The 20748-nt window shown below is 42.7% G+C and overlaps 2 protein-coding genes across 6 annotated transcripts in view; both read right to left on the bottom strand.

Moving 5' to 3' along the window:
* The window catches only part of gab2 (GRB2-associated binding protein 2), a 28425-nt gene extending 12029 nt beyond the window's left edge, over nucleotides 1-16396 (bottom strand). For 4 of the 5 annotated variants that reach the window (XM_028419614.1, XM_028419616.1, XM_028419615.1 and 1 more), the window contains exons 1-2: nucleotides 16010-16396; nucleotides 3062-3362 (exon numbers count right to left, since the gene is read on the bottom strand). In XM_028419614.1, coding sequence (XP_028275415.1) covers nucleotides 3062-3362; nucleotides 16010-16081 — 373 coding nt within the window. In that variant the 5' untranslated portion in view covers nucleotides 16082-16396. Of the gene's footprint in view, nucleotides 1-3061; nucleotides 3363-3469; nucleotides 3596-16009 lie in introns of those variants that run through there. The other variant, XM_028419617.1, reaches the window with a different exon arrangement.
* A 520-nt stretch (nucleotides 16397-16916) lies between these two features.
* Nucleotides 16917-20544, bottom strand: nars2 (asparaginyl-tRNA synthetase 2, mitochondrial). The gene is made up of 14 exons (XM_028419620.1): nucleotides 20201-20544; nucleotides 19709-19818; nucleotides 19483-19603; nucleotides 19254-19394; nucleotides 19091-19171; nucleotides 18901-18995; nucleotides 18676-18808; nucleotides 18349-18447; nucleotides 18202-18239; nucleotides 18045-18111; nucleotides 17834-17971; nucleotides 17632-17729; nucleotides 17247-17273; nucleotides 16917-17150 (listed from the first exon to the last, which is right to left on the bottom strand). Exons 1-14 carry the CDS (start codon nucleotides 20363-20365, stop codon nucleotides 17006-17008), a joined length of 1458 nt encoding a protein of 485 aa, XP_028275421.1. The 5' UTR covers nucleotides 20366-20544; the 3' UTR covers nucleotides 16917-17005.
* Between the last annotated feature and the right edge of the window lie 204 nt (nucleotides 20545-20748).

The following is a 20748-nucleotide window of genomic DNA, read 5'->3' as shown; positions in this document are numbered from 1 at the left end:
GAACAACACCAAAACCATTAGCCCACATATCATTCACACATTCCTGCATGGGTGTGAGAAAGTGTGTGTGCACATGAGAAGAACCGAGACACAGTGCCTGGGATGCAGTTGCGTAACAATAAAAGTGTTGGCATTCTTCGCATCATAGATGCAAAGACACGGCGTACTACAGAGGGTAGGTTCTGACCAGGGAGCCGACATAAATCCTCTGTGACACACAAACACTTCCTGTGTCCTGCAGGGCCTCATTCACAACCATCCTTTGACTTCCAGGCTGTGTGAGTTCAACAGATATGACATCACACACAGTATGTAACGTTCTTACTGTGAAATATAATAAGGTGTATCTGAGGATCTGGAGTCTGGCTCACACCTAACTTGATATTTGCTCTTCTTCTGTTGGCTCTGTGAGCTCATGTAAATTCCCTAAGAGGAACTAACGTCTCAGGTTTTTTTTTTTTCGTCAGTCTAGTTTGTTTTCTTTTCAGAGAGGGAATTCCCAGTCTGTTGATGACACGCTGGCTGACATCTGCAGCTGTCTGCAAAGAGGAAACTAATCTTTACTGCTAAAAGATGTTTAGCATGTTTTATTATTCAACTACCATCCACGCATATGTATGTGTGTCTCACTTCATCAAACTAAACACATTTTACATCGGATGAGGAATTCTCAGCGAGCTACTTCTGGTGTGAAAATGTGGCGAAGCTCCATAACCACCGCCGCAAGACCAAAGATCAAGATCGGAGACGTCGCAGGACTGCTAATGATAGCGACCAGGAAGTCATCAGGTCACGCACTCATCTCACTCCTCTCACTCCTCTCTGTTTCTCTTACTAACACTCACATGTGCTGAGTGACGTCAGCTTCAGCTTTAACCGACAGGTAGTGTGTGTGTGTGTGTGTGCCAGTAGCAAAGCGTGTGCTGAGAGTTTCCACATGGCGAGGCTGGGAATAAAGGATTCACTGCCACACAGAAACAGACAACATGCACTCGTTGACTCTGGTTATCAGCTAATATCTAATCCAGACTACATCTTTGCTGAAATACTGGTTCTTCTGTTGGCAACAAATTAGCTAAACAGGATCCCCAAAAGCCAATCTAGATAAAAGGTTTATTTGTTCTGGACTGTAAAGACCTTTAAGGCTTCATGACAAGGAGTTTCCTGCAATACTGAAAATATATTTTTTTTGCCAAGGATTCATTTCCTAATTGTTTTTTTTTTGTTTTTTTTAAAAAAACCCACTACAACTGATGAAAACAGAAGAGAGGAGGTGAGCCTTTTTTTCCACTGCCACACTGACAACAACATGATACTACACAGGGGAGCATGCAGGCAGCAGTTATTAAAGGAATGGTTCTGCACAAACACTGCCTCTTACGCAAAGCCGGTGTAACAAAGAAGGCGTCTCACTTGGGCTGGTGTGATCTTAAGATGCCTGTGGTGTTTGTTAGTGGAAAATGGAACGGAAACCAGGAAGAAGAAGAAGAAGAGGAGCCACAGCTTTCTGAGCGCATAAGAGACCAAACCAGACTCAGCTGCTGGAGGGGGGGTTATCTTTTCTGAGAAGCAGCCCGGGTCACCTCTGATTAGCCACATTAAGATCTATCACTGCTGCTTCTTCTCTTAACAATCTTTGCTCGTGGGCAGCAGTGGTGACATAATAAGGGAACCAAAGAAGCATTGAAAACACTGTGTTATCAAATGTTGCATGAAAAATTCCTAAAAACATTTTCATGCCTTAAACACTTGAAGAAGGTCCTGTAACACTAATCAGGGTTTATTTGAAAATTGCAGCCCTCTGGCACAAATACTAAAAATCAGGAGTTACGTCCGCACAAAGAGCAGCGCTAACAAATTCTTTCTAAACTTCTAACTGCATCTGCACAACAGGGACGTCACAATTTCTGTAAGAACTTCTTAGAAAAAGGACCAAAGATCTCTTTGAAAACTGAGTTGCAAGACCAAAAAAAAAAAAAAAAAAACCCTGATGTTTACACTACAGCGGCTGTAATCACTAATGCAGCTGTCATGACATAAGCTCTTTCTCTCCCTCCCACCAGCCCTCTCTCCACAGCCACACCCTGCTGCTGCTGCTGCTGCTACAGTTTGAGATTCATAACAAGTTGCTAATTACTGAACATGGACCAGGGGGATCTCCTCATGATGGGAGGATTATTACACCATCCACAGCTGTTTTTATTATTATTAGTATTATTATTATTATTATTATTATCCCACACCTGGACATAACGCATGTTACAGATGATCAGCCATGTGCGCGAAGATTAACGTCCACCAGCTGCCAGATGGCGGGAAAACAACAGCATGAATACAATCTGGATGAGAGTTTTATGGTGCACACACATTACCGAAGTCTGGTCAATTTGTCAGTGTTGCAGTGATGTTACACCTGTCAGGTATCATAAGCAAAAAAAATCACAGGTTCAATGCTTCAATTATATCATTTGACTGATCTTTAGTTGTTTGTGTTTTCATGGCAAAGGATCACTTTGTATTTTATTTGTATTTCTGCTAATTAAGGCTAATCTGTGGCTCAAAGGTAGGAGGACTGCTTCTCTGTCACAGAACAGAGGACGTCTCGGCATAAAGATGTTCTCATTAGCACATCTAGTTTGATTATATGCACAACAGCCCTACAAGAAAACCCAAAAACAAACAAAACTGAACTTTAAAAAAAGGCTTGCATCGAGCATACAAGAAGCAAAGAGCAGAGTCTTTCCTTAACAAAGCAAATAAAGAGAAAAATCAATAACAGCACTGTGTCCATTTCTTTGGCAGGGATGATCCTGTTCAACTCTCTCAAACAACCAAGCTGGGAAACGTGCTATGCTTGGCTGCTGGCTTTTTCAGGACACAAGAGAAAGATGAAGACTATTTAAATTACATTTATATGCATTTTATACCTCCAACTATTCCTCAAGTACACAATATTTCCAAAACTGTGTATTCATGTGAAGCCAGTAGAAAATTCCTCCATCCAAATAAAAGATCAAGAAGAAGCCGAGGTCACAGAGGACAGGGTTCAGGGATGGCTTACCGTGGTTGTCGTCCGACTGGTTGAAGCCACACAGCTGACAGATGGAGCGGACCCACTTGTTCATCTCTTCCTCGGTCTCCGCCACGAGGTAAAATGTGCGGTCTGACGTCTTGATGTCAAACACAAAGCTGTCCTGGAACTCCTTCCTCTTGAACGTCAGGCCGGCGTCCACCTGCTCGCAGCAGTGCAGGTCGATGACCCGGATGGGCTTCTTTGAGTGGTCGTTCTTGTAGTACTCCAGCACATCGGGGTCACCGCTCATACGGCCGCTGCGAAGTATGAACCAGCGTTTCTTCCATGCCTGGTAAAAAAAAAGGGACAAAAAGCGGTAAGAACATGTGCACAAAAGAATAACAGTATATGATAACAATAACACTATAATGTACAGGTGCAGTTTTTTTTTATTACTGTGATGCAATGTGTTGCCGTGGTAACAGATTCAACAGCTAGAGCTCAGTTATGGTGTCAACTGTCGATCAAACAGACTTTAGAGAAAAGTCTGCTTATTTGAGCACGCCTGTGGTTGTGTGTGGTCTGTGTGTGTGTGTGTGTGTGTGTGTGTGTGCATGGCAGCAGGTGTTTATTCCCTCCCCAACGTATTTCCTGTGCCGATATCCCTCTGTGCACTACAAGAAAACACGAAAACTTCTCTTTTCCACTGAATGACACTGCTCTGGACCAATCGGAACAAAGCCACATCTGCATGTAATTGTGTCACGGTGTAAACAAACATCCTTTGACCGCATCAAAGTCGGCAGAAGTACACGCTCCACTAATGCAAGCAGTTGTGATGCAACAACAATGTGTCGGTTTCAAACCAGTCACAGCTTTGTATTTGTCAACTGGAAACGCGGAAGGGAAGAACAGTGGCCTTCAGTACAGCAGCTCCATATGGTTTTCCAGTGGTCGTCTAAAGGGACTCTGTGTTCTCTGTGCACAGAGACAAAAGAGGAAGATAGACCAGGAAGGGAAGAGGGGGGGGGGTAAAGTAGGGTTGAGGGGGGGCCTTTGGACATCTGCCAGTGATGCACTTCCGCCAGGCAATGTCTCACATGCAGGCTGCTGACACACAGGATCCTGCAGGCCCCCTCTCCCTCCATCAACACAGACACTGCCGCAAGGCTAACACCCTCCACCCCCACCCCAGCACACACACACACACACACATACACACGCCTGGAAAATGGATCACACTACATCTCCCGCTTGCTTTTCAGATATTCCTAATCTCCTCTAGAAATATGAAATTTTCTATTTAGAGAGGCCATTAGCTCAGAGATACAGAGGTAAAATTAATGACGGCTGAAATTCCCGCCTCGGCTTCAGTGTTCCTGGTACTGTGCATATCTGTCACACTGCTGTCTGCTTTACTGGGACACTAGTAACCATTGTGTTACAGAGCAGGGCTGCTGCTGTTATATCTTTACTTTCCTGATGAAAAACAAGTATCAGATGCCAACATCTGAATCTCCCAGGTGAAAGATAGCATCTATCCTCTGGATGGTAAATTGAAATCGCTGCAGAGGAGAATGCATGATGAGCCAGCCAAACATATTGACGACTTGGAAAACAGAGGGAAAAGAAGAGAGTAGGGATACAGTGAGGGCCAGTGTAGGCTTTAGAAAACAGCTTGATCAGTTTAACAATACCTAAAAACCTAAAACACAACACTGACAGGATGTAAAAGATACGCATTAAATTGCTAAATCAAACCTTACTGGATCTTATTATTGTTCTGTTGCCGTACTTCTTCATTATATGATCGTGATGTCACGGGATGCTGAAGTCACTGTGGTTACACCTACTGACTCAAAAAGTTTGAATGTCACTGTTAAAAACTGAAATCGTACCCTGTATAAAAACATACACCCCGACTACATGTTTACTGAGTTTCAAGGCTGCTGTAGCTTTCAGGCTTTGCTTCCTGTATTTTCCCAGCACTGCTATCAGGTACATATACATGTCAAAACACCTGATTCAGTTTTCCCATCTGACGGCAGCCATGTTGCTGCTTGACTGTCACTCAGTCCAAGTGAGGTGGGAGGGTTCGAGTAGGGAAATAAACATCTTTGCATACCCTCTGTATTGATCGTAGTAAGAAAACACGACATTTGTGAGGAGAGCACTTTCAAATGGAGCTGTATTGGTCTCGAAGTGGAGCCACGGAGCAACACTTGGTTTGACAATGACCTAATACAAAAGCCACACAGACTTAATCGAGTGCACATCAGCAATATTACAATAAAACACTGTAATCCATTAAAATGAAACATATTGACCAATAAAATGGAAATATCAGCAGACAAGATGACTAACACACACATAGTGTCACCAATGGATGCATCAAAATTATGTCATTCAGGAAATAAATAACTGTGGCTCAAGTTAGTTTAATCCTCTACACCAAGCAGGGTCTTTGCAATGGGTGGAAACAATGTGTACATGTGTCTGCAGTCAATACGGTTCATGCGGACTTGTTTGTGGAAATTCCCTGCAGATGTTGCTTTCACTAAGACAACATAAGGACAGATGCAGATGTTATAGAAGTGCAATTCGATTTATGATTCTACAATCCAAATTTGGTTTGAATATCTCAACATGTTGCCACTTCTGTTGTTTACAGATCTTTTTCTCTTTTTTTTTCTCCAGGAAGTGCAGATTGTGATCTTATCTCTGGTGTGTAGCTGAAGCACTTCTGAGGTGTACAACTTTTCATTTTATTTTTTGTCGGAGTGAAACACTGATAAAAACCGGAGGAAGCACAACATTAATATTGTTGATAGCAGAGCTGGTCTGCTGTGTGCATCTTACCACCGATAATCTCCCATCTCAGGAAGTAGGGGGGGAAAAATGAGAAAAAGTAACACATTTAATCATCAAAAATTTTTATTTCTAAGCAGTGTAAGGACTGTAAATTAGGTAATTGTTTACAATAGCAGGTTGTTATGATGCGAGTTTGAAAAAGAATTCCAAAAGAAGTCAACACGTTTTCTTCTAAATGTTTCCATTGGAGTGGGAACTTCCTTATTTCATAGAAACAAAACAGTCATCTCACTCCTCCACAAGCAACGCAAGCGCAGCAGTTTTTTTTTTTTTTTTTTCCAGGTCCACAAAGCTCTTTGGTTCACTGCCATGGCAGCATGCAGAGAGAAATCACCAGAACTCCTGCAAGTCCCATTTAAATATTTTTGCCTTTTCTGGAAAAAAAAAGAAAGACAGGGCATCACTTAATTGAGACCTGGAGTCCTGCCCGGTTTCAAAAGGTCAGTGCGACCCAGCTGGGTTATTCCTGGCATCCTTCAGCTGCAGCTAGAACATTAACCCAGCATGGCTCACACAACCACAGAGGAGAGACAATTCATTTAGGAGGCCTGATCATGCTAAAAATAGAATTATAGTGTGTCCACAGGAAGAAGAAAAAAAAAAGTTGCTGCTGCCCAACTCCAGAACAAAAATAATACACAGCTTGTTTTGAATGGGACTGAATCATGTTTACACTCTGTCACACTTTGTGCTAAGCTCCTCATTAGCTGCAATCAGTTTCCAAATGAGGCTTTTTTTAACAACAAGCAGCCTTTCCCTCCATTCTCTCCTCCTCTCTTTTTCACACACTTTTAATTTTGAACAAACTTCCCAGGCAGAGTAAATCATGGGGGAGGAGGACACAACACAAAATGAGCTAACCCACCCACCGCCTGTCCTACAGAGCATGTCTAAGCCCATCAATCACTGTCTAAGCGCTGGGAAGTGAGGGCTGAAGCTGTAAAACTAGGCTGAACTCTCCCCATCGCTCCCCTCCCCTCCCCTCCCCCCTCATGGCTTTGGTTAAAGCTTCAGAAAGAAAAAAAACACACACACAGAGACACTGCCCCTGTTAAAATCTGAACCGGACAGTCCATGGGACCGCTGAGAGACATCTGAACCAGGCCACTGATTACACCATAAACTAACACCATATCAAAGAGCTGCATTATTGTCTGAGTGATACACTGCAAACCACACAGGACATGCTGTAACTCCCATGTACTGGACAGATGGGAGTCAAATAAAGGTCAGATTGAAGCAGAATTATATGGCTAACATGTCAACAGTATAAGGAGGAACACTGGGAATACAACCTAAGATTTAAGTTCACGTTCAGGCCACTAAAAAAAAAAAAGAAGAAGAAAAAGAAATGCCTGCCAATGCTTCAAGCTCTCCAAGAAGAAGGGCAGCCATCCGCATCCATGAACGCAGCGTTGAGTCCCTCTAGTCTTATTCAATCATCTCATAAAGGCCTGATACTACCTTGTTCCAACACACGTCTCATTTGTCCTGCGCTGATGGCAGCCAGCCTCAGAGAGGACATCGGAGTACAAAGGAGAACACGTCTGCATTTTTTTTGGGAAGGAAAACACAACTAATAACAAAACCACACAAAAACAATCTTTGGCTGCTAAAAATAGGATCAAAACTAGTTCATGAAGCCAGTTCCTTTTGTTTCTTTGGATGTTGACAAGTCGCCATGTTGTTTTCTATTTTTGGCTGAACACAATGATTCTGTAGAAAAACAAACTGATTCAGACAAAGGCTTCCAGAAAGAAAAGGTATACAACCGTCTGAGGCTTTATATTCTGGAAGATAAATAAGCCAACCATTTTACTGTATTTGCACATCTACAGTGTAAATATGACCCCGCGTCTGACGTGTGTGAATCCAATGACAGACTAATGAACTTAGAGATGGTCGCGGTCCAATTATCTGAGGCGTACCTTTTACTGCAATACAGCAACACGTAGTGTGTGTTTAGTAGTGGGCTGTGTCAACAGGCTGGATGATAAGCATCAGTCAACATGTTTTTAAATGTGCATGAACAAACATTCAAGCTAAGCACGTGTGCTGTTCAATCTAAAAGGTAAGAACAGTCTTGTTTGTTTACTTCTGCTTCTATTAAAGAGCAGAGGAGGAGGAGGAGGAGGAGGGGGCGGCAGGTTGTTGTCTTCCTCATCTGGTTTACCTGCTGCTGCAGTACACACACACCACACAGCTGCACAAACACTGGTCGAGCTGCAGCAGTGCTCTTGTAGCTGCTGTGCTTCGTGTACATTTTCTTTTGTGATGCGGCAGCGCAGCGATCTACATCTTCTAGAGCGAGGCGACAGTTGAACCACACTCCTCCTCAGCCGATATGGGATCTGTATAATAGTTTGATCTGAGTGACATCACCCTTGCTCACACACACACACACACACACACACTAACAACACAGTGATGACATGCTATAAAAACGCACTGGTGGCCAGGGATAGATTCCAAACTCAGCAGGACCAGGAGCCTCAGGGCACAGAGTGCAGGTTCTACAGGGAGCTAGTGATGCCTCCTAGTACTGGCCAAAACATGTTGAGTAAATATGTTCCAAATTTTTGAAACTGAGAGCGCATCCAGTGGGAGAGTAAACATTAGAGAGAGAGTCCAACCCAGTCGAGGCTCAGGAGGAGAGAACTGTGGATACACTTCTCAGACAGACACACACTGTATTATGTGTAATGTAAACTGCTGAGCAATGCAAACATTAGGAAGAAAGAAAGAGTCAATTACATGCTGTTAATTGGGCCTTTTCTCTGCTTTGAGTGCCTGACACATTTACAAGCACTAAGCCTCCAAAAGGCCTTGAAACATGCCAATAATAGGTTAAAGCAGGTGAATTGCTGCTGATGAGAATCTAACAACGACAACAACAAAAAGGTTTTTGGGTGGGCCGCACACTGCAGCAGCACTGATACAGGATTTTCTGATTCTAAGTTAGCATGATGCAGGTTTTTAATTTCACCCGGAACGGTTTGCTCTCATGCCTTCATCTCTCATCTGTTCTCTGGGCACAGTTTCTCTCAAGAGTTTCAAGAAATTAAGTCACTCTTCTGCAAAAAAGGGGGGAATATTTAGCACATGACTGACTTAATTTCTTCTCCCTTCTGGTGCCCATCTTTCCAGAACTCCTCTCGGCAAAACAACAGCAGTGAAAACCACTTTGCGGTGCATGAATTAAAAGAGTGGGACTTTGTATGAGTGAATGCCTAAACGCTTGTGATTCCGGTTAATGTGGTATAGGGGTAGGCTGGATAGACAATGACGACAGAGCCCTGATTATGTAGCCCTAATCAATAGTGGGTCACGTACGTCACACCACATTCCAGGAACAGCTCAGCAAATGATGGGGAATGCAGTGCAGTAACTTTAGAAGAAATACGGCCCAGACACAAAAACACATATTTTTCATTTGCATTGTGTGCTCTCGAAGCTTTTTCTGAACTGGAAAAACAGCACTTGGCATTCAGGAGCTGGAAAATCCACACACAAAAGTGTGTTTGTGTGTGTTTCTTTTTCTGCTGTTCACCTATGTTATCAGTTTATATGAACTATAATAAACCACTAATGGTTCACACAGGGTTCTCCATCTTGGCTCTGAGTGAGATGTTAAGCAGACAGTCGCCCCAGACGAAAGTTTATAATACATGTTTCTGGAGCTATTCCAATAAATTCAGGTCACAAACAAAATAAGTTCAACAGCGTGCCAGCATCTTCAGCAGCCATTACCTGTCTGAGTGCAGTGAGGAGATCCAGATGCTCCTGAATCGGACACAGCTTTTGTTCCAGCCATGTGCCCGCTAAGGTAAACATGAAAAAAAAAAGATTTTAAACAGAGTATATACAACAGATGCATAAGAGCACTGTTGCAATTTAAATCAAACTGCTCAGGTTTCCCCAACAGTCAAAACACTGACCTTGGAGGGACAGCAGCTGCAACACATAACACACCAAGATAAGCCCCAAACAGGCCGTTAAATTCTTTGTGTGTTAATAAAGAAGGTGGGAGGGTTAGCCATGGAGAGCAAACACAGACAGGGTGCTCTCCAGTAGGAGGAACAAATTCTGCTTTTAAAGCCTTGATGTGATTCATCTTTCACTGCATCGCACACACACACACACACCATGCTGTCACATGACTGTGATAGAACGCTCCAGCGTGCAGGTGTGGTGATGATGATGATGGTGATGACGAAGAGGGAGGCTGCATTCAGTACCTACATTCACTCATTCACGGGGGCCAATGATCTGCGAAATCTGTGCTGCACATCCGATGAAAAACAAGCTCTAAAAAGCTCTCAGTAGATATAATCAGCCTCAATTTGCAGTTGAACAGTTCCATCATTATGAAAATGAGTAATCTCTCGCCATGTCTCCGTATCAGAAAAAAAGGCCGGGCTTATTTAGCATGAGCCCACCCTGACAGTTTGACTAACGGGGAGCATTATCTTTAATCAGAACTCTTTGTGTCACTTCCTCTGCCTCTGCCTCCGCCATCTGCGTCGCCTCATAGCACGTCTGTGCACGAGGGCCATGCTGCAAGTGTCTCCTGGTCTTTTCTGATATGTAGAAGATACTTTTTTAGATTCAATACTATTCATAAAAGCCTTTACATAAACAGGGACACTCTGATTTCCACAGCTTACTGCTGGATCTCACCTATACACAGCACTGTCTCTGTGACGCTCCTCTCTACCACTCCCTCCCCACAGCTCCGTGCATCATTACGGTCAACCACTCATACAGCGGCTCACATGCACGATGTCAGTAAATGTCTTAAATGTTATTGTGTAGCTGCAGCAGTGTCATTTGCTTTGTTCACAATATACACTGCAATATTCATGATTAGTGCGGCGTGAAATCTGGAGAGAGCAACCCTGAATAATTTCACATAATTACAAACAAAATGCAGTTTTTCTACAGTGAATTATAATGAATCATTGATGAACTGTGTTTTGAATAATTCATGAAACAAATCCTGATCAATACTTGTGCCAATTAGATTAGCATTTCAAATTCACGATGGTTGTTCAGCCTCACAAATAAGATGTTATGCTTTGATTTTAAGATGTCTCTCTCTTGGATTTAAAGTCATGAAGCCAGTGTATGAGTCTCCTACTTTCATGCTGACTTTACATCCTTACATTAAAGTGGAACATCATTAAAATCATGACAAAATAGAATATGAACATTAGCTATACCAACTATCTATGGGTGAGAGGCAGGGCACATCCTGGACAGGTCGCTAATCAATAGCAAGATGGATGCCAATGATTGTCATCCATCAAATGAATGTATTCAAATTATTTCTACGTGCCCTCAAAGGCCATCAGTCCAGTACTACATCCCACACAGGACGATGATCAACATCTGTGGATGTATATGGCCTTATTTTAGACCTCTGAGTCTATAAATGTGTGCTGGCTGCATTAGTCTGAGATTATTTTTATCCCAGGAAATTCCAGTTCCTACAAATAAAAATGACTCATCAGTATTTGGATCTTCAGTTTCATTCTAGTTTCAGCAGTGCAGTTCGCTTTCATTAGTCTCTAGTACTCGTGTGTGGTGAGTACAAGACTTTAACACTTTCCAGTGTATCACTGTTTCCTACATGAAATTATTTACCGATGTGGAGCTGAGAAACACGAGTGTGTGCCGCTTGCCGTTTTCATTTTGACTACTACAACCAACCGCCTGCACCACAGCCTCAGCCAAACATTTCCAACTCCGACAAACTACTGCGGCATGGTGATGTGTTTCACAAGAAACAAGAGAGATAACACGTCATATCAGCCGATATCTTATTAGAGAAAGTGTTAGCATACACAGGTCATACAGAACGTGTAGGTTTAGTAGAATTTTCTATTTTATCTTCTTGCAGAAAAATAAAAATAATGAAATATTACATAAATATTGTCAAGCTCTGCATGATGTTAGTCAAAAAAAATTACCCACAGCACATGCCCCATTATAATTTCTATATTTGGCTGCATGCATCACTTTTTTTCTTCAGATGCTAGTTTCATAAACACGTAATCACAATCTGTTTCCAGGCACCTTTATAAACATACTACACAAAAACAAGTTGCCAGTGAGAAAACAACCACAGCCAAGTTCCGGCTGCTGACACACATTTATATTAAATCACTATCCACAAATTCACACGTTCACCCACAGACGCTCACATTCAAATCAGATGTATGAGTAATAATCAAGGCTGTTTAGGTTTTCTCCTACTGCTAATATGTATGATTTTTGTGTCACTGCTGAGCAGGAGGCTAAAAGACGTCCTCCTCTACTGACTCACATCGGCCGTAAAAGCCTGTTTGCTACAGAGGGGCCACTCTATTGACAGCGTTATGTCATGATCGTGATGTAAGCCCTTAGCTATTAATGGGATTCCGGTATATGGCTTCATGTTTGATAAAATTAGCAGCACAGAAATAAGATTTGTATTTACGTAGAAAACAAACGGCATCATCCTTCAGTGGAAAACAGGTGTGGCAGTACCACGTCCACCCTCCACTGCTGGTCTCAGTAAAAAACAGTGTTTCCTCTATTATAATCAAAGATCTCTGGTTAAAAAACATGATTCCCAACTGCTAGAACCAAATCAATGGGATCTAATTTCCTTTTAGAGCGACACTATTTTAAGCTCAGCTGATAAAGTCCTGATAGATGGAAATGCATTTATAAACTCACAGACCAATTTAATTTCTTTCCCTGTCATGGGACCTCTGTCACAACACTTCCTGTAGGTACCATCCAGAGGAAGTCTGGCATCTGCTGTTGGTGAAATAATTACGTTTAAACACACACACACACACACACACACACACACACAGGCTGAAACCACAGCCAGTTCAGAATATGGTGAGAAAAGTTCAGAAAAGGCCAAAGCCGCTTTTCACAACGAGAGATAAATGTGGTGTTACCTGTGCGTTTATTTCCTATACCTGTCAATCAGAAGTGCTGCTCAAAGCTGATCTACAGAATATGTATCCAAGACTAATCAATTAATCTGATTAAAGGAGATGTTTACCCTGCGTAAGGCGCTTTGTCTGGTGCAAAAACAATCAACAGATTAACCCACAATGAAAACAGGTTGCGGCGCCCTGTCAGTCACCAGGATCCCTTTTGCGTGAGCATATCTAATGATTATAAGCTAATTTGACTGCTTTGATGCTACAGCCACATAAAGCCATCACACATGTGGAGATTAGGGGGGAAAAGCCCGCAGATGAAATGGAACAAGGAAAATGTCTGTGAGAGCGCTGGGTGTCTGTCAAAGCAGGAACTGGGAGGCGTTCCGAGTTGACCTCTGAGGGCAAGGACTTCCCAAAGCCCCTCTGCAAAACAACAGCAGACCCGGCAGCTGACAGTGGGACACAGGCGGCTGCTGCTGCTATCACTGCCTTTAAAACTGACTGACTCCACCACCAGCAGCAGCAGCAGCAGCAGCAGCAGCAGCAGCAGCACCTCTCTTCCTCTTCCTTTTTTGTGTGTACCCATCCACAAGGACAACAACACAGCAGAGAATCGGCTCGCAGATATGATCTGTCTGGAATGTGGAAATGCTCTTCTGCATTTGAACAGACACGTTTGTGATGTCACATTCAACAACGGACAGGTGGGAGGGTTTAGCCAACAGCAGCTCGATCCCAACCTGAGAACAGGAATCAAACTGTTTACAGTGCGACACGCCGCATGCATGATTCATGCCGGGCATGTAAAGTAGACACGCATGATTCATTTAGATGACTTATTGTTACGTATACCTCAGCTATGACATATGCTATCTAGGAGGAAATTAATAGAAATCAGAGGAAAATTATTCTTTATTTTTTTTATTGTTGTTTACATTGGGGGGTTAATATATCAGACATGATGCAGTGCACTGTCTGACCACTGACTGATGAGTAAAACAACCTCATCAGAACTATGCAGGAGGGCCTGGCTAAGCGCTGGATTCGTCACTTGTTTTCATGTTCCGTCTGCTTATTCTGGACATCGTTCAAAAAAAGCAATCATAACCACTCCCACCTCGCCTTAAAACACTGCCCACCTCTGGAACCTCCATCAGCCCCCGAGAAGAGATAAACTCCAACCCAGAGTGACTCATTTAGCAGCTCAGAGTGTTTTTCTTATATTGTGCAGACGTCTGTCACATGTTTGAGCAAAAGAAGAGGGGGACAAACACACACACACACACACACACACACACACACGGTTTCTACTCCATGTGTTTGTGCAACAGGGAGCTGTTGTAGAACGAGTGAGTCACTGATGGAAGTTAATCACATTTTCAAACAATTGGAAAGCATTTAACCAGGACTACTAGTCATGCTTGTTACTGAGTATAAACATGTTGACTCCTGTCTTCACCACCAGTTGCGTCCAGGCTTTAACCGCCAGTGTTTCACTTTGCATGAGATTTGCATGTCAGGCCTGCAGCGACAGCACCATGTTTTACTCTCTCCTTATCCTTTTACTCTGCTCTGAACACACACAGCTGAGCCCAGAAGGCCACAGGAGAGTTGTTTTTTTTTTTAAATACAATAACCAATCATTTCACAAACTAACAACTGATTAACAAACACAGGCCTCATCTGGCTTAGGGAGGACTTAAGGGTTGAATATTTACAGGGAACATGTTGTTAAGGATTAAAATACCTTTTCTTATTGTTGCAAATAATCACCTACTCATGGCACAAACAGTTTAACATGGCACTTAACATTGCTCACACCCCCCCCCCACAACTCATTCCAGTGTGATCACTTTACTACTGTGTTCACAAACATGCACCTTCAGGCAGGAATTTCTGAGCATATATGAAAATAGTATCTGAAAATATCCCTGCACATTAACTGAACTACGTCAGATGACAGTAATACTGGTGAGTAAATGGCCCCGATTGTCCATAGCCTGACTTTAAGTGGAAGGAATTTCAGATGGACAGATTATCGCATTCACAAGTCTGCCTGTTCTGGACACTCTATCTCATGACTCTGTTTTCAGACTGAAACAGTGTGTGTGTGTGTGTGTAGTTGTTTCTAGGTTATTTCTCAGGGTGAGAAGCAGGGTGAGAAGGGCTGAGAGGTTGCTCTCTCGCCTGCAGGCCATTATGTTTGCTCTATCCTGCCTTGTGAGTTTTTTTTCTCTCTCTCTCTCTCCTGTTGTTTATAAAGTACTCTAACCAAGCAAGTGTTTTCCCCCCTTTTGCACTATTGCAGCTGCTGTTCCATACTGTCCACGGTGGTCTCTGTGTAAACATTAGCCAGCTTTAAGTGGAAGACAATGAGGAAATGACAGGACAGAGAAGAGCAGGACAGGACAGGACAGGACAGGGGGAGGTGAGGGGTGGGGGTTGCATTTGAAGACATTCAAGGATGGATTTCCAGATGAAACAGAGAGATGACATCATGGCAAAGTCAGCTAGCAGGAACATGGAGAGGCCTGGTAATGCAACACCATACATAAACAGCGGACAGCTGTATTTATAGGAGATTGTCTCATGGTTCTATCTTCCTCCATAAATCCTATTATCTGATTTGCAGCCACCCCCCCCTCCATGTCTAGCACCCATAGAGACGCTATAGCAGCTTTGTCTTAATACACAACATTATCAAGGCAACTCAAGTGCTGTGCAGTTATCACCATTGTTGTGACATTAGTCGACTTGGCAGAGAGGAAAAGTAGTCACATCCAATGGCTGGTTAGACATTACCTCACCATGCTCACATAAAGCCAAATGGCAGTTTGGGTGTATTTGGGAGCTCCTTAGTCAAAATTACAGACAGCTGCTGCTGAGGGGTATTAACACAGGCTTATACTACCTCCACTGGACCCCACAAAGGGTGGCCCTCCATGTGAAACCTGCTATATTTCTAGATTATTATGGTTAAAGAGTAATGTGTGCTCCCTGCAGGACATCAAAATGAGAGGAGAGGTCTGGATGGATGGATGCACCTGCTCCAAACTGCACTCTGAGGTGCAGATGGACAACACAGACCCCAGGTCAGTTTGAGAAAGAAACCAGCCTGCGCCAAACTTCCAAACACAAACACACACACACAAAGTAAGCGGAAGTGTTTTTCACTTACATATCTTCTGAGTTTTTTCTCCGGTGGTGACTTCCTCAGCCAGCCTTGGAAGATGATTTCTCCGCCGCTCATGTTTGTCGCTGTCTGCTGCTGCTTCTTCTTCTTCTTCTTGCTCTACAAACTGCCGTCTGTCACTAGTACATGACGGCTCCCTGATGGCTCGCCTGCTTCACAGTGCTGTCGGTGTTTGGCTCTCAGTGGTGGTGGTGCAGTCTGCTCCCCCCATTTGATTACAAAAAAAAAAAAGAAGAAAAAAATCAAAGTAGTGCTGGTCGGAGATGTAGCCAGTCGCTCCTGGTGGTGCTGTGCCAAACAAACCGGCGTGCGCAAAAACAGCGCAACTCGACTCTCGGGGTGGAAATTACGCACGACCAGCTGACAAGGAGCCGCGGGGAAACTCAACTGATGCAGGGTAAGGAAGTATTGTAGGGTGTCTGCAGTTTGTTTTCCCAACTCATACCACGCCCACAGAGCCAAGAGAGGGATGGGCCGCGCTGGGATGAACAGGATGGGAGAGCTGCTGCTGCTACTACTACTGACCACAGAACAGCTCCAATAAGATCCCTGGACGGGTTTAAATACACATCTTTATATAAACACACCTGATCTGAAACACACTGATTCTTTAATATTCATCTGAACTCATGCCACAATAAGTGTATGTTTTACTTTAAATACAGAGCCATGCTGATTTTAAACCTAAACTCAGATTTTTTTACTTACAGCCATGAGAGCTTTTATTCCCTTCCAGTAACAAGTGTAACGTTACTGACGTCAACACTGTTGTTGTAATTTCGCATTTTCTCACTAAGTGAAATGGGAAAAGGCACCACCTTGTGGAAAGAGATTAACTCAACAGTGTCATGGAACAAATAAAAACCTCACACATGAAGGCAACCACATCAGAAACGGTTAAAAACAATAATTTATGTTATTGTACTTCCGTTTTGAAAGAAGTTTGTTGTTTTCATATACAGCAAAAAAAAGAAAAACTTTTTATAGAAGACAAGAGTGGGAAAATCGAGGGAAAGGAATCACATCTTTTATGTTGTCCACACCCAGAATGCATTGCAAATATCTCTCAAATCCCAGCCCGAAGCCACCATGAGGGACGGAGCCGAAACGTCTCAAATCCAGATACCTGGAAATCCATAAAAACACCATCAGGACTTCTTTTGATAAACATATTGTTAATATAAATATATGTTTGTTATATATATATATATATTTTTTTTACCAGCTGTATGTGTCCTCCAATCCAGCCCTGGAAAAGAATTTAATGATGTAAGAGCCATTGTTCAAAGCATAAAGATTATTTTTACATATTATCAATACAATATGTGTATGTGCATGTACTTTAGCTGGAGTTTTCTTCACCTTATATAAGGTCATTAGGTCAAATGAGGTGCTGCACATGTCAGGGTTAATGTAAGATAAATTCACACTTTGCAGATGTAGCAACAATATATTTATACTGTAATGATGCTGCTGAACGTGGAGCACAGGCAGTAAATGTACTGGTATTTTGTTGCCCTCTGGGATGGAGAGAATACAGCAAAGATGCCCAAAGATACAGAGATGTTTTAGCACCAGCCTTCAGGTAGCCCTGTTTACGTTCTTACTCTTCCAGCCGAGCCCTCAGCAGACCCAGCCTCTCCTCTCTGAGCGAGCCCCCACAGAGCTCTCCAACTCCTGGCACCAGAAGGTCCACTGCAGCTGCCTGCAAAGAGACAACAGTCAAAGTCTGCACATACATTATGAGGAAGGAAACGAGTAGTTAAATCATTGATCCGCCTCCCTTTTTACAGTGTAACTACATCTTACTGTATGCTGAGGATGGTCCAGGTTGTCTCTCGCGTAAAATGGCTTCAGATCGTAAGGATAATCAGTGACAAACACCGGAATGTTGCCACAATGTTTCACCAGGTACTTCTCATGTTCTGTCTTAAGGTCGCAGCCCCACTGTAGGAAAGAAGAAGAGCCAAGGTCAGTGTGAACGTCTGCAAAATAAAAAACCATAAAGTCAAACACTTACATCTGTTTGGAAAACAAATGTCTCCGAGCTGCGATTCAGGATGTCTATAGCTTCCGTGTAGGTAATCCTTAAAGCAGAAAGTATCAAACAAAGACTTCACCCTCACACAATCATCTTTATAAGACTTATAACATTTTTAGAAAAATAAGAGCCTTACGTGGGGAAGCTCTTCTTCAGCATAGCATCTACAGTGTCCTTGGAATGTTTGGAGAAAAAAAAAACGTCAGTCAGCTGCAGTCATGGCTGCTTGGTGTTATGAGCCAGGTTATGTACCCAAGTTAAATAAGTGTCCTTCAGGACTCACCCTGTGTCCAGGAGTCACATGCTTGTGAAACAAATCCACATCCTCCACACAGTGAGCCAAGACATGCTCCGTGGCAGATCGGAACATGTCCTCCATGACCTGCGGAGCAGGCCAAGTTTAATTATTACAGATTTCCAGGGCAGCTGTGTGCAAGGGCAACTTTAAAAGTCACATAAGGTGCATGCAAATTTTAATCTTTAGTATGCAGAGATTATGTGATGACATCAGTCCACTTATTCATTCAAGATGCTCATGTTAAAGAAATAGACATAGATAATGCTATGAAGCCTGTCACTAGCAGACAATGAAGACAAAAACACAGGTTACCTTGGTGAGATCCTCCAAGGACTTTGTGAAGGAGACTTCTGCCTCCACCATGTAGAACTCAGCCAGGTGGCGTCTGCTTTGGGAGTTTTCAGCACGGAAGGTTGGCCCAAATGTGTAAACCCGAGAAAAAGCTCTGCCAGGAGTATAAGTGATGAGACATGCTTATACTTCTATGTCTACGCATAGCATACCTACAAGTTAAATTCATGGCGTGTGTCATCTCACCCTGACATCACTTCCAAATGAAGCTGCCCGGACACAGAGAGGAAGGCTGGTACAGAGAAGAAGTTCTCATCCTCCACATGCTCTGGGCTCGAAGGCTGTGAAAGAAAGCACAGGGTTTCAGTTTTTAATCAACTTATTGGATTCCCATAAAGAGAAAATATTGTAATGTGTCTGGCCTTAAGACACTCACCTCAACCTGAAAGAGCTCCCCTGCCCCCTCACAATCATTTGAGGTGATAATTGGAGTGTTAATCTGCACAAAGCCATTGTCCTAGAAAAAAATAATTAAATTATAATTACAGAAAAAAGCCTGCCCTGCAGTGTGTTTAAGGCTTCTTCACTGGTGTTCTCACCTTGAAATACAAGTGAATTGCTGCAGCAGCCTCACTTCGTATCCTCAACAGAGAGCTAAAGGCGTTTGTTCTACACCTGAGATGAGGAAACTGACGGATATACTCAAGGCCGTGCCTCTCTTTGATTTTAAAGGGAAAGTCCTAAAATAAGAAGATGAGACAATGACTGTGCATATTAAACAACTCATAATAAACCACAGTGAGTCAGCAGAGTCTGCGATGTTCTTACCACAGGGTTACATTCTCCAACTATGTGGATTTGGGCTGCTTCCAGTTCAACTGGCTGTTTTTTGTGTGGACTTTTCTTGACAGTTCCTGTGACTTCAACAGCACTACCAAACGTGAGCAACCTTCATTCAACAGGGGAAAGAAGCAGGATAAGAATGTGTTCCCTGAATACAGAGACTGTAATGAAAAAAAGGATTCTACACAGGGAATAAAACTGAGGAGCTTACGGATCATTTAGCTCGGCCCCAGCAACAACTTGCAATGACTGCAAGGAGCTCCCATCATTCACATGGAGGAAGACATTGGCCTTCTGAGGTCTAACAGAGCGAACCCATCCCTGCAACAAGCACACAACTCAACAAGCCAGTCCATTCATATAATATTAAAACAAAGACCTGTTTATTTGAGCAGGATGATGGTAATTTCCTCCTTCCTCATTTCACAATAAGCGTCTACGTGTTTATTATAATATTTTGTTTATTTTGGGGAAAATTAATGTTAATATTCAGTGTCAGGGCGAATGTGCATGTGTCCCTGATTAAAACCCAAACATAATGACATGTAACTAAAGCAAAAGGCGACATTAAAGTATAGTAGGTGTCTGATTTGTTCTTAAAATTGTCCAAACTAACAAACACTAGCCAGATTTTACTGAAACAAGCAACACATTAGCACGATTTAGCATTAATAGAAAATATCAAGCGATAAACGGACGTTACCTGTACTTTGACACTTGCTCCTAGTTCTGCGCCTGAAAGGACCTCGGATACTCTTAGTTTTGTTGTTGTTTTCTTGCAATAACTTCTGAAACAAACCAATACACCCCGAGACGCTGAAGAGGTGGTTGATGCAACAGAAAGCGTTTTAGCTACAGCCTGAAGCATCGCGACAAACGCTGCTCTTTACGACACTAAAACCGGGTGTTACAATCTTAACATGCCGTGACAACGTAAAGAAAGATAAAGAAGAACATATTTAATTTGTTTTTACTGTGTCTCTTCTCCTTCTTTCACTTGACTTTCAGCTTTCACGTTGTGACAGTTGTCGGAGAGCACTACTTCCTGTAGAGGTCTCTCGCCATTGGTTCAGTTCAGTCACGTGGTCTGCCTCAAACCAATCAGTGCTGTGTTTATGGCAGCAGTCTTTTTCATGCTGAAGGGAGTTGTAGTTTTAATTCAAAAGCAGGAGAATTAGGGTCATTGTGCCTCAATTTCACATGTGTTACTTTTTTCTATGTTTTTTTTTTTAAATATTAGTAGTTAAAAAT

This window comes from Parambassis ranga, chromosome 13, assembly GCF_900634625.1.
Source record: "Parambassis ranga chromosome 13, fParRan2.1, whole genome shotgun sequence".
NCBI classification, from domain to species: Eukaryota; Metazoa; Chordata; class Actinopteri; family Ambassidae; genus Parambassis; species Parambassis ranga.
This window is presented reverse-complemented; position numbering and strand designations above follow the sequence as displayed.

Excerpts from the sequence above, each read along its gene's own strand:
- nars2 (XM_028419620.1), bottom strand. The coding sequence starts at position 20,365 with ATGCTTCAGGCTGTAGCTAAAACGCTTTCTGTTGCATCAACCACCTCT. Across the intron at positions 19,172-19,253 it reads CAATTCACTTGTATTTCAAG|GACAATGGCTTTGTGCAGAT; the intron begins GTGAGAACACCA and ends ATTTTTTTCTAG. Across the intron at positions 18,809-18,900 it reads CATTTGGAAGTGATGTCAGG|AGCTTTTTCTCGGGTTTACA; the intron begins GTGAGATGACAC and ends TACTCCTGGCAG.